The 19,524-nt window shown below is 42.2% G+C and overlaps 1 protein-coding gene across 2 annotated transcripts in view; it reads right to left on the bottom strand.

The window, feature by feature from the left end:
• LOC126095214 (RNA-binding protein 33-like) overlaps positions 1–19,524 on the bottom strand; it is a 225,247-nt gene that overhangs the window by 2,730 nt on the left and 202,993 nt on the right. For both annotated transcript variants that reach the window (XM_049909950.1, XM_049909951.1), the window contains exon 15: positions 11,540–11,791. In XM_049909950.1, the coding sequence (XP_049765907.1) occupies positions 11,540–11,791 (252 nt within the window). The remainder of the gene's footprint in view (positions 1–11,539; positions 11,792–19,524) is intronic.

The raw sequence follows: 19,524 nt of genomic DNA, 5'->3' as shown, positions 1-19,524 counted from the left end.
CCATATATTCCTATACATCTGGTTCGTAAAGTTTCCAAGTTTTTTATTTGATCAGAAAAATATATTTTATGTCACACACTGTAAATAAATACAGATGGCAATGATCACTTCCTTGTTTTATGAAAATTTCTTCCTAGTAACACAAAATTTCATTTTAGCAATTATGGAGAAGCCATTCTGAGCTATAGAACAAAGTGGATGCAGAACCATTTAACTGCTCAAACAGTGCACTTCAACTCCTGTTTCAAATTATCTGAGAATGAAGCATAGACATTTCTCCAGTAATCTAACCAAATAATACCTTGCCAATCTCATTCAGGGAAAGCCTACAGCAGTTAGACTGGGATGAGGTGTACTGTGAACCTGATGCCAATTTAAAATATAATTATTTCATGACATTTTTGTAAATGCATTTGAAAACTGCTTCCCCAAGAAAATAGTTACATATACTCGTAAGAAACCTTGTAACAAAAAAAATGGTTCAAATGGCTCTGAGCACTATGGGACTCAACTGCTGTGGTCATAAGTCCCCTAGAACTTAGAACTACTTAAACCTAACTAACCTAAGGACAGCACACAACACCCAGCCATCACGAGGCAGAGAAAATCCCTGACCCCGCCGGGAATCGAACCCGGGAACCCGGGCGTGGGAAGCGAGAACGCTACCGCACGACCACGAGATGCAGGCAAAAACCTTGTAACAAACCATGGCTTACTAAGGGTATAAAAATATCTTGTAACTGGAAAAGGGAAATGTATCTGACAGCAAGAAAGAGTAGTGACCCAGAAGCTATCAAACATTATAAAAACTACTGTGTTATATTAAGAAAAGTTATTAAAAAAATCCAGAATTATGTGTATCATGTCTGAAATCAGCAACTCTGATAATAAAATTAAAACAATTTGGAATATTATTAAAAGAGAAACAGGTCAACTAAGAGCACAGGAAGACAGTATTACCATCAAACTGAATGAAAACTTTACGAATAAAAAGTCAGAAGTTGAAAATATTTTTAATAATCATTTTCTAAATGTTGTGGATATAGTAGGATTCAGGTGTTCATTAGAAGATGCTAGGCTGTTAATGGAAGAGGCCATACCTATGCAATTTGATACAATTGAAATCTCACCCACTTCTCCCTCTGAAATTAGGAAAATAATAAACTTGCTTAAAAACAACACTCACATGGAATTGATGGCATTTCCATCAAAATACTAAAAGCTTGTTCTCAACAGATAAGTAAGATTCTCAGCCACCTGTGTAATAGCTCTCTGGAACAGGGCATTTTCCCTGATAGACTGAAATATGCTATTGTTATACCTTTGCATAAAAAGGGGGATAGATCTGATGTCAACAATTACCGTCCAATCTCCCTTCTAACAGCTTTATCCAAAATTTTTGAGAAAGTAATGTATTCAAGGGTAGCTTCACATATCTGTAACAATGAAGTACTAACAAAATGTCAGTTCGGTTTCCAGAAAGGTTTTTCAACACAAAATGCCATATATGCTTTCACCAATCAAATTTTGAATGATCTGAATAACCAAACACCACCCATTGGGATTTTTTGTGATCTCTCAAAGGCTTTTGATTGTGTAAATCATGAAATTCTGCTAGACAAGCTCAAGTATTGTGGCATGAGTGGGACAGTGCACAAATGGTTTAATTCATACCTAACTGGAAGAGTGCAGAAAGTTGAAATAAGTAGTTCTCACAATATGCAAAGATCAGCACATTCCTCAAACTGGGGAACTATCAAGAATGGGGTTCCACAAGGGTCAGACTTGGGTCCTTTGTTGTTCTTAATATATATTAATATTGTCAATACTGTCTTTCAGAAAATTACTAAGTGGTTTCTTGTAAACGGACTCTCACTGAATTTTGATAAGACACAGTACATACAGTTCCGTACAGTGAATGGTATGACGCCATTAATAAATATAGACCTTAATCAGAAGCATATAGCTAAGGTAGAATATTCCAAATTTTTAGGTGTGTCCATTGATGAGAGATTAAATTGGAAGAAACACATTGATGATCTGCTGAAACGTTTGAGTTCAGCTACTTATGCAATAAGGGTCATTGCAAATTTTGGTGATAAACATCTTAGTAAATTAACTTACTATGCCTATTTTCACTCGTTGCTTTCATATGGCATCATATTTTGGGGTAATTCATCACTGAGGAATAAAGTATTTATTGCACAAAAGCGTGTAATCACAATAATAGCTGGAGTCCACCCAAGATCATCCTGCAGACATTTATTTAAGGATCTAGGGATATTCACAGTAGCTTCTCAGTATATACATACTCTCTTATGAAATTTGTTATTAACAACCAAAACCAATTCAAAAGTAATAGCAGTGTGCGTAACTACAATACTAGGAGAAAGGATGATCTTCACTATTCAAGATTAAATCTAACTTTGGCACAGAAAGGGGTGAATTATACTGGCACTAAAGTCTTTGGTCACTTACCAAATAGTATCAAAAGTCTGACAGATAACCAACAAGTATTTAAGAAGAAATTAAAAGAATTTCTGAATGACAACTCCTTCTACTCCATAGAGGAATTTTTAGATATAAATTTAAAAAAAAAAATATTAAAAAAAATAAAAAAAATAAAAATAAAAACACAAAAAAATGAAAAAGTTGTTATATTAACTTAAGTATGTTGTTATAATAGAAGGAAACATTCCACGTAGGAAAAATATACCTAAAAACAAAGATGATGTGACTTACCAAATGAAAGTGCTGGCAGGTCGACAGACACACAAACGAACACAAACATACACACAAAATTCAAGCTTTCGCAACAAACTGTTGCCTCATCAGGAAAGAGGGAAGGAGAGGGAAAGACGAAAGGATGTGCGTTTTAAGGGAGAGGGTAAGGAGTCATTCCAGTCCCGGGAGCGGAAAGACTTACCTTAGGGGAAAAAAGGACGTGTATACACTCGCACACACACACATATCCATCCCCACATATACAGACACAAGCAGACATATCTTTAAATATGTCTGCTTGTGTCTGTATATGTGTGGATGGATATGTGTGTGTGTGCGCGAGTGTATACACGTCCTTTTTGCCCCCTAAGGTAAGTCTTTCCGCTCCCGGGACTGGAATGACTCCTTACCCTCTCCCTTAAAACCCACATCCTTTCGTCTTTCCCTCTCCTTCCCTCTTTCCTGATGAGGCAACAGTTTGTTGCGAAAGCTTGAATTTTGTATGTATGTTTGTGTTCGCTTGTGTGTCTGTCGACCTGCCAGCACTTTCATTTGGTAAGTCACATCATCTTTGTTTTTAGGTATAAGTATGTTGTTAAATTAACTTAATTATGTCATGTATTGGAAAATTTGACTCGTTCCACATCATTACGAAATATCGTATTCATGATCCATGGAACTAGTATTAATCTAATCTAATCTAATCTAATCAAGAAATAGTCGTCACCACTTTACAAGAAAACAAAATTGTCATTGTCTTCTTTGACATTAACTCATCAGCCTAGTCTATTGTACTGAACGGGGTTTCACCTCTACAGGGTTATTACAAATGATTGAAGCGATTTCACAGCTCTACAATAACTTTATTATTTCAGATATTTTCACAATGCTTTGCACACACATACAAAAACTCAAAAAGTTTTTTTAGGCATTCACAAATGTTCGATATGTGCCCCTTTAGTGATTCGGCAGACATCAAGCCGATAATCAAGTTCCTCCCACACTCAGCGCAGCATGTCCCCATCAATGAGTTCGAAAGCATCGTTGATGCGAGCTCGCAGTTCTGGCACGTTTCTTGGTAGAGGAGGTTTAAACACTGAATCTTTCACATAACCCCACAGAAAGAAATCGCATGGGGTTAAGTCGGGAGAGCGTGGAGGCCGTGACATGAATTGCTGATCATGATCTCCACCACGACCGATCCATCGGTTTTCCAAACTCCTGTTTAAGAAATGCCGCACATCATGATGGAAGTGCGGTGGAGCACCATCCTGTTGAAAGATGAAGTCGGCGCTGTCGCTCTCCAGTTGTGGCATGAGCCAATTTTCCAGCATGTCCAGATACACGTGTCTTGTAACGTTTTTTTCGCAGAAGAAAAAGGGGTCGTAAACTTTAAACCGTGAGATTGCACAAAACACGTTAACTTTTGGTGAATTGCGAATTTGCTGCACGAATGCGTGAGGATTCTCTACCGCCCAGATTCGCACATTGTGTCTGTTCACTTCACCATTAAGAAAAAATGTTGCTTAATCACTGAAAACAAGTTTCGCACTAAACGCATCCTCTTCCATGAGCTGTTGCAACCGCGCCGAAAATTCAAAGCGTTTGACTTTGTCATCTGGTGTCAGGGCTTGTAGCAATTGTAAACGGTAAGGCTTCTGCTTTAGCCTTTTCCGTAAGATTTTCCAAACCGTCGGCTGTGGTACGTTTAGCTCCCTGCTTGCTTTATTCATCGACTGCCGCGGGCTACGCGTGAAACTTGCCCGCATATGTTCAACCGTTTCTTCGCTCACTGCAGGCCGACCCATTGATTTCCCCTTACAGAGGCATCTAGAAGCTTTAAACTGCGCATACCATCACCGAATGGAGTTAGCAGTTGGTGGATCTTGGTTGAACTTCGTCGTGAAGTGTCGTTGCACTGTTATGACTGACTGATGTGAGTGCATTTCAAGCACGACATACGCTTTCTCGGCTCTTGTCGCCATTTTGTCTCACTGCGCTCTCGAGTGCTCTGGCGGCAGAAACCTGAAGTGTAGCTTCAGCCGAACAAAACTTTATGAGTTTTTCTACGTATCTATAGTGTGTCGTGACCATATGTCAATCAATGGAGCTACAGTGAATTTATGAAATCGCTTCAATCATTTGTAATAGCCCTGTATGTGTTTGACAAGGGATCAAAGTTTCATTCACTTTCATGACTAGGTAAAAGAAGTCCTTAAAACTGTAACTAACTGTAGCAAAACATTCTTCTGGACGTGTTTTTGGTCAAAAGTCAGAAATCACTGCATCAATTACATACACTGCTCTTTCATTCACAATTGGTCAGGCAGCATATTTTGTACGAGTTTAGTTGGCATGTTTATAGTGTCAAATACCCCAGGCATTTTCACTCAGCAGTCTTTCATTATGCCCGAATGGATCTCAACTGTGGTGACTTCAACTGTGTGGCTGGTATGCATCCATGGCCTTATTTGAACTCAATCCACAAATAAACAAAAATATCTTTTTCTCTCCACATCCTCACAACAGGTGGATCCCTCTCGAAATGACGCCCGAGTGCCCTGTGTCTCCCTTATCATCTTCCCACACAATCTATCTTATCTCCATAACTTATAGTTCTGAAAGCTATTATAGTTTCTCTACTTCTGTGTATGATTATGCAGTACATTGATTTTCATTTGCTGGTGGTAAGTAGTTGTAATTTTATAGTTTTCCGAAGTGAAGTTCGAAGACATAATTTTATGGTTTTATGAAGTAAAGTTTTCTTTTGATGCAATTAATGACGTATAGATAATGATAATGGAAATTCCTGGATGGAACAAAATGTAAAATAAAGAAAAGGCAACCACTCCCCTTTAGCAGACTGATGTGCGGTGCACAGATACACGTAACAGAACACTGCCTTAACTAGATTTTGAGGTCTGGCTCTGTTTCTGTCAGAAAGTACACACATTCACATACACAACCACACAGGCACCCAAATGCACAATACTGTGGCGGCAGTGATAGTGTCCTTCCACCAAAAGAAGAACTAGAGATCAAAAAGTAGTTAATAATGTGTTCTGTTGTGTGTCTCTAGGTGCCACATATCAGTCTGCTAAAGGTGAGTGATTGTCTTTCCTTTATTTTACATAATAATGTGTAGAGAGGTGATTTGGTTTTAGCACAGATTATGGGCTGCCTGAGGGGTGATAGTGGCTGGAAGCTCCAGTCTCCTCCTCTAAAAGAAAAGGTATGTTACTGTGGACAGTGTTCCTGTTAACAGTTTCTCCCCAGTTCATGGTACCTGACGATGTCCTGACGTTACACATCCACATCAATACTCCACAAGCCACTGCACGCTGTGTGGCAGAGGGTACCCATAGTCATTTCCTTTCCTGTTCCACTCGTAAATAGATCGAGGGAAAAAATGACTGGTTTTGTCAAGATCTGCAAGTGAACTTGGAAGTGACACTTCTGCAGGTAGACTTATTTTCTTCTAAAGTAACTTTCCATGCTAGCAGCAAAAAATAAACTGTCATAATCTGAAAATATGTGGCACAGAGAATTTGCATATCTCAGCTGATTATGATCTTTTTGTGTTTACGGAATGTACTATTATTGAGAAAATATTGGTATGTTATAAAAGTGCTGCTCTGATAGCTTGAAGAAGACCCGAGAAGGCTGTGTGTTCTACTAAGAAGGCACATCACTTCACCGTCACTATTAAGATTGGATTTGTTTTTAAGCCTCACCACTGGATTGTCAGTGAATTCACCGTAAATTTTCAATTTTGCAAGTGTCCAAAACGGTAATATTATGCAATTTTTGTTTGTGTGTTGTGTATCCCACAAGGGCTGAAAATACGAAGTGGAATTCTTACAATGTTCCAATTCATAAAAAGGTGACAATTTTTTTTTTTTTGTTGAAAGAACTTTATTATTACGTTTACTTATGCTGCTCAACACAAAACTCTTACATTGAGTGTGAATTCATAACAGGAAATTAAACAAAACACAAAATATCAGCCCATGAGTATCTCATTTTACATTGCTTTCCCACGACTGGAGGACAGCCGTTTAGCAAAGAAATTAATCTCAGAACAGCAGTAAAAGGTACCAGTGTGGCAGAAGCGGAATATTGTTTTGCAACTTCATGAAGCTAAATGATTTAAAATGGAGGTTCTATATCAACAATGTAGGAAAAGACAGATTGAAGATGACACATCAAGTCTGCAACTTGATGTGTCTTCTTTCATGTTCATATATCCTGAATATGTAGATGTCCATTGCCTCAAAAGTTATAGACTGTACACACAAAACCTATGAGGTAAGTTAGGTATGTGCTTAGAAAATGGATAGACATTTACTGCTTTCCACTATAATACAATAATTCTTCTTAACTATGTTTTCGGAAGAACTTTTACTGTTGTATTAGTTACACTTGAATTTTGCTTACAAGTGAAGTTGACATATTGTATGACAGATGGCAAACATTAATAAATTTCAAGGTAGTTTAATACATAGCATTGTGAAATACCTCTTCTTTTTCGAATTCAGGATGGTCTATCTAGATTGCAGTGCCCTCATTTTTGTCTGTGAGGGGGTGCACATGGTGGAACGGCTCAAGGACAAGGTGCCCATGATATCCCCATGGTAAGATGCGAAGCTGCTGGTTAAGACGGCAGCGAAGCTTCTTAAGACCGCAAAGATATCAATATCGGTACCATAGATCCTTAAGGAAGTCTCTCCTAAGACTCTGTTCGAGAAAATAAGATTCTATTGGAGAGTGATCAAACAGAAGGTTTCACCAGAAGGATGAACCCTGGTAGTGGAGGTCGGAGAGAAGTCCCTGAAGGCGATGAGGGAGCAGGACCTGAAATTGTTTTTAGGGTTCTCGCAGGTCACCGTCAGGGTTCTCAAAGACGGCAGCAATATGGAGACTCGAGGTGCTGCAGATTAATCTGCAGCACAGTAAAGGAACCTCTGCTGCCCTGAGTCGCTGCATGGGGAGGCAGGAAGTGGATGTGGCCCTGATACAAGAACCCTATTTATATAAAGGAGGTGTATCGGGCCTCGGTGGCACTGGAGGTAAGCTGATTTATGCTAGAAATCTAAGAAACTCCAAAACATGCATCTATGTAAGCAATGGAATTTCTTTCACGCCAATGATGAATTTCTGCTCAAGGGACCTAATGAACATTAAAATGCAGCAATGTGAGGAAGGTATCACGAGGGAAACTATTTTGGCACACCAATGGGCACAACCTAGTGTGGGGCAGCAAGGACACCAACAGTAGAGGTGAGTACCTTCTTGAATTTCTTTTAGCTAACAACTTGGAGGTCCTGAACAGGGGCAATGAACCTACATTCAGCAATAACAGAAGGGAAGAAGTAATTGATGTTACTTTTGGTTCCATGATGACAGGCAGCTATGTCAAACAATGGCATGTGGTGTTAGAGCCATCCTCATCGGACCACATGTACATTAAATTCAAGGTTGAAATGGGAATCAGACAGACAATGACCTATAGGAAACCCAGGAAAATAGACTGGGAGACATATAGGAGGGACTGTAACTTAGACTTATCGGAAATTAAAACCTCAATAAGGAATTAAGTAGAATCTGAGGAAGTAGCAGAGGCTGTTACCTCTGTCATAGTAACCTCATATCAGGACAACTGCACAATCACCAAGAAGTACACAAATATGGTTGGTTGTTTTGGGGAAGGAGACCAGACAGCGAAGTCATCAGTCTCATCAGATTAGGGAAGGAAGTCGGCCGTGCCCTTTGAAAGGAACCATCCCGGCATTTGCCTGGAGCGATTTAGGGAAATCATGGAAAACCTAAAGCAGGATGGCCGGATGCGGGATTGAACTGTCATCCTCCCGAATGCGAGTCCAGTGTCTAACCACTGCACCACCTCGCTCGGTAAGTACACAAATAGGAGTGTGCGTTGGTGGAATAACAACTTGGAAATTCAAAGGAAACAGGTACGAAGACTGTTTAACATTGCGAGACATAAAGGTCAATGGGTTAAATATCATGAGGCCCTTGTCAACTACAACCTTGCAATCAGACAAGCAAAGAAGACATCCTGGAAGGCATTCTGTGAGGAAGTGGAGAGCACGGCTGCTCAAGCCAGACTTCACAGAATCCTCACAGAGTACCAATCAATCCAGAAGGTACGTTGAGGAAGGAGGATGGGGAATATGCAAAGACAGCACATGAGACACTGGAACCGTTCCTCAAAACTCACTTTTCTCAATATGCTCTGCCGGACAACACAGACCAGTATGTGATCCCAGAGGGACAACGGTTCTAGGCACTCGAAGAGAGGACTGGGAATCAGTCAAGGAGTGTGTGGACTTTAATAAAATCCAATGGGCGATTAAAACATTCTAATAAAATCCAATGGGCGATTAAAACATTCCAACCGCTCAAGTCACCTGGCCCAGATAGAATTTTTCCAGCTCTCCTGCAACAGGCGAGAGAGAATCTCATAAGAGTCCTATGCAGGTTATTCAGGGTTAGCCTAGCAGTATGAATCATTCCTAATGCTTGGGGGGCAGTGAAGGTTGTCTTCATTCCAAAGCCAGGGAGAAAGAATTGATCATACCAAGGCTAAGGATATGAGACCAATCAGTTTGTCCTCCTCCATTTTCAAAACACTGGAAAAACTGGTTTTGTATATGTCGGGGAGAGGAGGCTAATTAGGGTGCCTCTACATTCAAACCAACACGCATATCAACCAGGTAAATCATGTGAGACAGCTCTCCAACAACTCGAAGAGAGGGTGGAGAAAGCACTTCACTTACAAGAAATAGCCCTCTGCATCTTCCTGGATATTGAGGGGGGGCCTCCAATAACACGACCTTTGATTCCATGGTAAGGGCAACAGAGATGCATGACCTAGGGACCAGGGCCATGCTTAGTGGAAGGAAGGTAGAGGCTACCATGATGAATGAAAAGATGGTAATTAATACTACTAGAGGCTGCCCACAAGGAGGAGTTCTGTTCCCTTTACTGTGGAATCTAGTGGTGAACAAACTCATTGAGGAACTAAATTCCAGACAGTGCTTCTGACAAGGATACGCAGATGACCTTGTCATAGTAATACTTGGCAAATTTACTAACACAGCTAGAAATATGGCGCAAGGAGGATTGGACATTGTGCAAAATTGGTGCATTGAACAGGATCTGAGGTTTAATCCTAAGAAGACTGTTGTGGTGCCATTTACAAAGAAGCATATCCAACCTAAATTTGGGATCTAAAGCTCTTTGATGAAACTACTTGTGAAGGGGATAGTGAAATATCTAGTGGTAACCTTAGATGGGAAGCTAACATGGACCCCTCATATTAAGAATATCTGCTCCAAGGCAAAAACTACTCTAGTGAGTACCAGAAGGGCTTGTGGTAAAAACTGGAGCCTAAACCCCAGAGGTATGCACTGGATATACACCACAGTGGTTAGACCTAGGATTTCCTATGGGGCAGTAGTGTGGTGGAAGAAGGTAGAACAGTGGGTGGCAACTAAGGAGCTTGCTAAGGTGCAGAGACTGGCCTGCTTAGCCATGACAGGCGGAATTAGCAGTACACCAACCGCTGGGTTGGAAGCCATGCTGGGCATGCCTCCACTACAGCTTTGGGTCAAGATGGAAGCAGCAGCTGGGGCATACAGACTTAAAACGGGCAAAAACTGGATCTCATTGGGATATCCAGAATCACACACTAACATAGTGAGTGAGGTAAACATAGGAATGGCAGGGGAAATGCCTGCCAACTTTATAATAACTCCCAACTGCTTCAACAACCTACGGGAGACATTGTTTGGTTCACTGACTGGTCGAAATCAGACTAAGACATTGGGGCAGGGGTGTATGGGGTTCAGCCAAGACTGGAGGGCGTCATCTCTCTAGGAAAACTGGCCTCTGTATTCCAAGCTGAAATTACTGCAATCAGGGCATGTGTGGAGGAAAATATGCATAGGTGCTACAATGACCGTAGCATTTACATCTATTCAGACAACCAGGCAGTCCAGAAATCACTGGCAGCTCCTTCAACAAGATCTAAAATTGTTGCAGAATGCCACAGGACTCTGGTGGAGCAAGGGGGAAGCAATAGGGTAAACCTAGTGTGGGCCCCTGGCCACTCAGAGATCTGTGGCAATAAACAAGCAGACAGATTGGCCAGGATGGGGGCAATGACTCCATTTATTGGATCGCAACCTGTCCCGACAATCACCAAGGCGATGATCAAAATCGAACTACAGAAATGGCTCAGGAAACAGCACGTAGAGTATTGGACCAAGGTCCATAAACAAAAACATGGTAAGGTAATGATGCCCAAGCCATGTTTTAAAAGAAGCTCTGTAATCCTGGGACTGAACAGGAAGAGAGATCAAACTCATGACTGGACTGATGACCAGCTGTGGGAAGTTCAAAAAACACCTACACACAATGGGTATAATGGAAGAAGACCCTAAATGTTGGATCTGTGATGAGGGTGACGAAACTGCATCACACCTAATCTTCGAATGCATGGCATTGGAGAGCAAAAGATACAGAATCTTCGGGACAACTAAACCTGAAGAAATTGTGTTTAACAAAAAACTGGTAAAGGGACTCCTTGCACTATTTAAGGGCATTGGTTGGCTTTACTAGATATACAGGGCATGATACCGCACAATGAACTCAGTCTCAGTGCGGGCAGTGGTGGGTTAGACCTAAGCTGTTTTAGCTTCCCTGTCAAAATCAAATAAAAAATGTTAAATATGCCTCCTCTGTGGGGCAGAGGGTTCAGGCAATCTGCGTTGTTATTTCATGAATAACTTACCTGTCCTTGCAAGGCAGTACTCTTCTGAATAACCACTCTTTGTTGTTGTTGACCTGTGAGCAACTGGACACCAGTTCCGGATGATGCACCACGAAGAACCACTTTTCGTGCTTGTAGCTGTTGCTGGCCTACTACTGTGACTCTCTTTGGGTTCACCACTGTGGCGGTACCGGACACCTGCTGGGATGGTGCCCTCACAATGCGTCCAGGTTGCATTCCTGGAGCGGATTTCGATGCTGCTGGTCCACCAATCTTGTAACACAAAATTATAAGAGTCAATTTAGAAAAACAGGAAAATATAAATGATTTTCAAGTTACAATCAACAGATTCCAGTTAATCACATCTCAACTGTTTTCAACAGTAGCTAAAAAAGAGACGTTGCCAAACTGGGCTCTTTTCAAATGATACGAGAACAGAACACTTGCAACTCAAACAGCTGGAGACTGTTGAAGTGACTCTACACTTGATATAAAGTTCTTTAAAATTTCTATAAGGAACTAGTCATGTCAATAATCACAAACAGCATTTTCTAACAATTTAAAGATAAAATAATCATATAAAACTAACTAAGCAGCGTCTGATCCATTTGACTGGAAAGTATATTGCACAAAATTCTTGCTTATAGGTAGAAAAGCAAACTAAAGGAATATTAATCAAAGAAGGCAATACACTGATGGAAAAAATCCGAACATCAAGAAGTAATTAATGTAGCGTAATGAAATTTCAGGAAACATTTGTCTAGGTAACATGCTTAAGTGATTAATGTTGTAAGATCACAGGTGCAATAAAAGCCATTGCAAATGTGAAATGCTGGTACATCAATAACCAGTGTAATTGCCAGCGTGTCAAGTGCTAGCATGCAAACATGCATGCATTGTGTCGTATACATGCTGGATGTCAGTTCGTGCCAAGAAGTTCCATGCCTATTGCACTTGGTTGAGGTTGATTGCTGGCCCTCAACTGGTCTCCTCCTAACCAATACACGGCCATCACTGGCAATGAGGCACAAATGTCTTTCATCAGAAAGCACAACAGTTTTCCACTAAGCCCTCTAATCAGCTCTCACTTGACACCACTGAAGTCAAAAATGACGATGGTTTGAGTTCACTGGAATGCATGATACAGGGTGTCTGGCTCAGAGCTGTCCTTGAAGTAACTGATTTGCAACAGTTCATTGTGTCACTGTGATGCCAACTGCTGCTCAAATTGCTCCTGCAGTCACAGTACGATACGCCACAGCCACACACAGAATGTGATGGGCTTCTCTCTCTGTAGTGCCACGTGGCCGTCTGGAGCTCGGGCTTCTTGCAACCGTACCTTCCCGTGATCACCACTGCCAGCAATCACTTACAGAGGCTACTTTCCTGCCAAGGCTTTCTCCAATAATGGGTAAGGAACATTCAGCTTCTCATAGCCCTATTACAAGATCTCTTTCAAACTCGGTGAGCTGCTGATAAGATATCGTCATCATCTTATAGGCATACTTGACTATCAACAACTCACTATGTCCAATCTCAAAGGTAACTATAGTGTGCGTCATTTATGACGGCGGCCGAGTTTAGGTTCGTTCTGCGCATCTGACATCACAAAACACAGTCAGCCAATGAACAGAGAACGACGTTGCCAGAGCTCGACTGCAGTGCAGAGCACGGACGAGTGTCTTCAGTTTTAGAAACGTTCAGTCATAAATGAAATACACTCCTGGAAATGGAAAAAAGAACACATTGACACCGATGTGTCAGACCCACCATACTTGCTCCGGACACTGCGAGAGGGCTGTACAAGCAATGATCACACGCACGGCACAGCGGACACACCAGGAACCGCGGTGTTGGCAGTCGAATGGCGCTAGCTGCGCAGCATTTGTGCACCGCCGCCGTCAGTGTCAGCCAGTTTGCCGTGGCATACGGAGCTCCATCGCAGTCTTTAACACTGGTAGCATGCCGCGACAGCATGGACGTGAACCGTATGTGCAGTTGACGGACTTTGAGCGAGGGCGTATAGTGGGCATGCGGGAGGCCGGGTGGACGTACCGCCGAACTGCTCAACACGTGGGGCGTGAGGTCTTCACAGTACATCGATGTTGTCGCCAGTGGTCGGCGGAAGGTGCACGTGCCAGTCGACCTGGGACCGGACCGCAGCGACGCACGGATGCACGCCAAGACTGTAGGATCCTACGCAGTGCCATAGGGGACCGCACCGCGACTTCCCAGCAAATTAGGGACACTGTTGCTCCTGGGGTATCAGCGAGGACCATTCGCAACCGTCTCCATGCAGCTGGGCTACGGTCCCGCACACTGTTAGGCCGTCTTCCGCTCACGCCCCAACATCGTGCAGCCCGCCTCCAGTGGTGTCGCGACAGGCGTGAATGGAGGGACGAATGGAGACGTGTCGTCTTCAGCGATGAGAGTCGCTTCTGCCTTGGTGCCAATGATGGTCGTATGCGTGTTTGGCGCCGTGCAGGTGAGCGCCACAATCAGGACTGCATACGACAGAGGCACACAGGGCCAACACCCGGCATCATGGTGTGGGGAGCGATCTCCTACACTGGCCGTACACCACTGGTGATCGTCGAGGGGACACTGAATAGTGCACGGTACATCCAAACCGTCATCGAACCCATCATTCTACCATTCCTAGACCGGCAAGGGAACTTGCTGTTCCAACAGGACAATGCACGTCCGCATGTATCCCGTGCCACCCAACGTGCTCTAGAAGGTGTAAGTCAACTACCATGGCCAGCAAGATCTCCGGATCTGTCCCCCATTGAGCATGTTTGGGACTGGATGAAGCGTCGTCTCACGCGGTCTGCACGTCCAGCACGAACGCTGGTCCAACTGAGGCGCCAGGTGGAAATGGCATGGCAAGCCGTTCCACAGGACTACATCCAGCATCTCTACGATCGTCTCCATGGGAGAATAGCAGCCTGCATTGCTGCGAAAGGTGGATATACACTGTACGAGTGCCGACATTATGCATGCTCTGTTGCCTGTGTCTATGTGCCTGTGGTTCTGTCAGTGTGATCATGTGATGTATCTGACCCCAGGAATGTGTCAATAAAGTTTCCCCTTCCTGGGACAATGAATTCACGGTGTTCTTATTTCAATTTCCAGGAGTGTAATTGAACAAAAGCAATGTCTTGATAGCAGACTTTCTTTTATAGAAAGTTTGCAAAAAGCTTTCTTTATAACAACTGCTTCGTATTCTATCAATTAATTAAACCAAACAAGTAATAAGCCTCCTAATTCAGGCGATAGCAAGGACAGGTGTTTGTATCATTTTCACGAACCGCTTTTTCGCAATAAAGAACAGCGGTAATTGTTTATTTCCTATTGTACTTCGACGAAATGTGAGTAATTCATAGTCATACCAACAGTGTTTGTCGGTATTCTGCATGAACTATTAGATCGTTAGAGTCCTCCAGGACTTCTGTTAAATGACGAATTGTGTTAGCGTAATGATTAAGGTGTTTGGCTGCGAAGCAAAAGGTTCTTAGTTCAAACCTTGTGCGGTGCTCAATATTTTCTTCATTTAAAAACAATATTGAAGTGTCTTACTTTATGAATTTTATTTGTTTGAATATAATTTTTTGAAATTTCTAGTGCTTTGCCTCTTCATTATAATCATAATAAGTTTTTGGTTTTTCTAATTTTGTCCTCCAATATTTCTCTTCACAGCAATTAAAAACAATGAAAAGGCACACATACAATATTCATGTTATCTGTTTTGTTTGTATATCTTCTCTTCTGCAGTCGCTGTTTTACTATTCATATTGAGATATATTCTTTTGCGACAGTATTGAAAGTATTATTTAGAGCAGAATTTTGGCTCGTATGTTGCCGAGCTACTTGACTGTCTGACTCAATTCTTTGCTTCGCTGCTTTGGCAACATCATCATATTCAATATTTTCGTCGACTGATGTATGTTTTGGCAAGTATTTGCTGTCCGTTGTGACAAACACAAATTGTTTGTGCATTGCGCCTTACTGACGATATATTTTAGTTTCTATATTTTATTACGTCTAAAATTCAGTTTTGTGTACTTCGCCAACTTTCTTTTAATCAGAACTTTTTAGAAAAAAGCGAAATGACTCTGGTATAAATAAAACTTTTATTACAGTCGCGAAAGGTGGAATATTTCTCAATATTACATACGACACCTATCTGGTACTTAAATGAGATACTGTTATACAGTAAATTTTATATGAAATTTAGGTATCTTGTCCACATTTCGTTCTCAACATTGTGGCAACTAAAATCGGCCATAAGGAAAGTATACGCTATAGACTTTTACCTCTGCAAACTCCTCAAAATTTCGTGCAATTGTTTACTACATTGAATGCTGCACAATAACTGCACTGAACATCGAAACAAAACTAAGTCATTTATGGGGGGGAAGGTACCAGTCAAGAAGATGTGTAAAAATCAAATTTTTGGGCCAAATAGTTTTTGTGAAATCGAATGAGAAGTGTGTCAAAGCAGCCGGAACACCATGTGTCTGCACAGGCGAGCAGTGCAGTGATGACAAAATTGCGCACAGTGCAGAATGCGGGGAGCACGTCTCTGTAGCAGCGAAAGGGTTAATGCGGCCGTGGTAGCTTTACTTCATAAACTGCGCGCTCCCCCTATACTATGGCGCTGCTTCTATTGGCGCGTGTGTCATTTGCAACTGGCAATGCAGCAATCTCCCGCATCTAGGCGGGCATGCACGAGCCGCCAAGATAAAAGAATTGAACTATAATGCTTAATGGTTACAGTGCTTATGTAAAGAAAACCTGATTTGTATCTCCATAGTGGCACTACTAGTGCCACTCTTACGCAACTGGTGTGAAATTCAAATAGCCTTCTTTTGGATGTAGAAATACGCCAACTAACTTTTGTTTATCTCAGTCCTCTTCTTGCTATTAACGCCAGACGTGGTTGACAACAGTGAAACTGTGGTGTCACCGCCAGACACCACACTTGCTAGGTGGTAGCTTTAAATCGGCCACGGTCCATTAGTACATGTCGGACCCGCGTGTCGCCACTGCCAGTAATTGCAGACCGAGCGCCACCACACGGCAGGTCTAGAGAGACGTACTAGCACTCGCCCCAGTTGTACGACGACTTTGCTAGCGACCACACTGACGAAGCCTTTCTCTCATTTGCCGAGAGATAGTTAGAATAGCCTTCAGCTAAGTCCATGGCTACGACCTAGCAAGGCACCATTAACCATATCTGAGAGTCTCACTTGTATCATCAAGAATGCTGTACACAAATGATGGAGTAAAGTTAAGTATTTCAGCAGCTACGTACTTTTCTTTATAGCATTCATTCATTAAGTATCCTGTTCCAGACCTCACGCCCGTCTGCGTTAGATTATAGCGTGCATTTCGGCCTCCTCTATATACAAGGTGTTGGCACATTTGCCAACACATCATTGGCGCCGAGGATTGGTGCCGCGCCCACGTTGCTTTCATCTTTATACTTGCTTTGATTTGCTTTACTTGTGTCATGGCTTTGCCACAATCTCCAGATGTACTGTCCGAATTTTATCGCTTGCAGAATCAGCAGACGCAGGCGTTATTGGATGCAAAACGATGCAGCCGCCGCCGCTTCATCGCTACCGCAGCCACAACATGCAGTTGCACTCCCGTTCCGTAATTTTCGTCCGGACGACGAAACATGGACGGAGTGGTCACGCCAATTTGGATTCCATCTCGCCGCCTACAGAATTCAAGGTAACAAGCGGCAGCCTTTTTTGTTAGCATCCGTCGGGGTGCAGACGTACCATGTCATAGTGAAATTGTTTCCCCGACGCGACATAGCAACTCTGTCGTACAAAGAAATTTTGTCTGCTTTAGATGCCTATTTCAAAGAAACAGTAAATGTCGTTGCAAAAAGGTATACGTTCTTTCGTACAAAACGTACGGCCGGTCAAACTAATCGGGAGTGGGTTGCAACATTGCAAGGCCTTACTAGAGATTGTGCTTTTGAGTGTGAATGTGGACTCCCTTATTCAGATACTATGGTGCGTGATGCAATTGCACAGAACGTTTCTGATGTTCGCATACGCATACGGAAATCCCGTCACGTCGCCAGTGTTTCTGTACCAGTGTCTGTTCAAGTTGCACAAAACAGCCGCTCTTGTCGTCAGCAGGACAATAAACTTTTTGTAGATTTGGACTTTGTCGGACAAGTGATACCATTCCAGCTCGATACCGGAGCTGCAGTTTCATTGCTCAATCACGCCACGTACAAACAACTGGGCGCACCTCCGTTGCGTGCCGCCAATGTTCAGCTCACTAGTTATTCAGGACAGCATATCCCTGTGTTAGGACAGTGCAGCCTTCTTGCAACGTACAAGGGACAAACAAAACTTGTGTCATTTTACGTTCTTCGTTCTTCTGCCGTGAACTTGTTTGGTTTAGATTTATTTCAGTTGTTTAACTTGTCTATCGTAAATCAGGTCCTATCAGTGTACCAGATTGTGCCTTCCGTCAGTGTTTCTCGTCTATGTGAGGAATTTGCAGACATTTTTGCACCGGGCCTTGGTTGCGCTAAGAACTATGAAGCACATTTGGAACTAAAAGTCAACGCGCAACCGAAATTTTTCAGAGCGCGCAATGTTCCCCACGCATTGCGTGATGAGGTCGCAAGAACATGAAACGATTTAGAATCACAAGGTGTAATTGAACGTGTGCAGGCTTCTCTCTGGGCCTCACCCTTAGTAATTTTGCAAAATCCTTCCGGAAAATTGAGACTTTGTGTGGACTTCAAGGCAACAGTGCAGGGTGTATACAGGGACAAGGAAAAAAAATTCCCGGATTATTCCCGGATATCCCGTTTAAAAAATATGCTTTTTCCCGGGCGACCTACTGTCACTTAGCACAGAAAAAGTTCCCTCGGAACTGTAAAACTTATCAATCCTTTGAATGGTTAACGTTTTACATAATCGCTTAGAACTTCCCAGAAAAAAAAAAGAAAAGCCGGAGCAGAGAAGTTTTGGAAAGACCTTTGATTTGCAGCAACATATACGCTGCATATTTTCGTATTACGAAAGTATAAATTCGAATTGCACCAAACACAGCTTGTTAGTTTCCGGAGCGTTGCAACCGAGGTTGTGATGTCCTTTTGTAAGCGAGTCATATCTCAAGCCACGAGATCTCGCCAGCCGATGACAGCAGCTATTCAGAGCATAGGGCACGTGTTATAGTCAGCCACTAGCAAGATTACTGGTTACATAGCGCGAACACACAAGAGGAAAAGTTAACGGTTTACATTAATGTACACAGTACCGTATATCTACAAGAAAAGCTAAGCTTTCACGTGTAATATTGGTCTTTTTTTGGTGTGATATACTTCAAGATACATCACACAAATGTGCCAGTAAATTTAAAATTGTGACATAAATGCCTCGGCTCGAAATTCTTGAAGTGGCTGGTCCTCAAACTGTTCAGTTTCGAACGCTCTGTGATTTAGATATCCATCCCACTTTCACACACATAACATAATTCATCTTGCGTAAAAAGAAATTTACTTTGAAAGTAACGCTTTTCTAACCACCGTTCGCAATACTGTTAGTTATAGGTTCGATTTACCAGTTGCCAGAGAGCGCCAAAAACGAATTATTGTGCGTGTGCAACTGCAGTGGTGTAGGAAGCCCGCATGTTCGTGTGTATAAAGCACTAAGAGAGCTTACACTACACCATAAAAGAAACAGGGCATCAGAGGATACTCCAAAAGGCATCAAAATTTCGTGAATCATACTAAAATGCATAATTCGGCTTGAAGTGCACATTGGTTTTTTCCAGATTCACAATGAAGTAGGTCCCATGTGATATTAAGCTTTTCAGTGTGGTTTTTGGGACGTAAATTTTCTTGGAGTACCAGTACTCTACGATCTCATGTTTGGTTCTTTATTATGGCATAATGCCATACATGGCAGAAGATGATAACGTGCACTTGAAATTCACCGAACAGTTGGAAGTACCCAAAATTGTTA

This window comes from Schistocerca cancellata, chromosome 8, assembly GCF_023864275.1.
Source record: "Schistocerca cancellata isolate TAMUIC-IGC-003103 chromosome 8, iqSchCanc2.1, whole genome shotgun sequence".
Classification (NCBI taxonomy): domain Eukaryota; kingdom Metazoa; phylum Arthropoda; class Insecta; order Orthoptera; family Acrididae; genus Schistocerca; species Schistocerca cancellata.
This window is presented reverse-complemented; position numbering and strand designations above follow the sequence as displayed.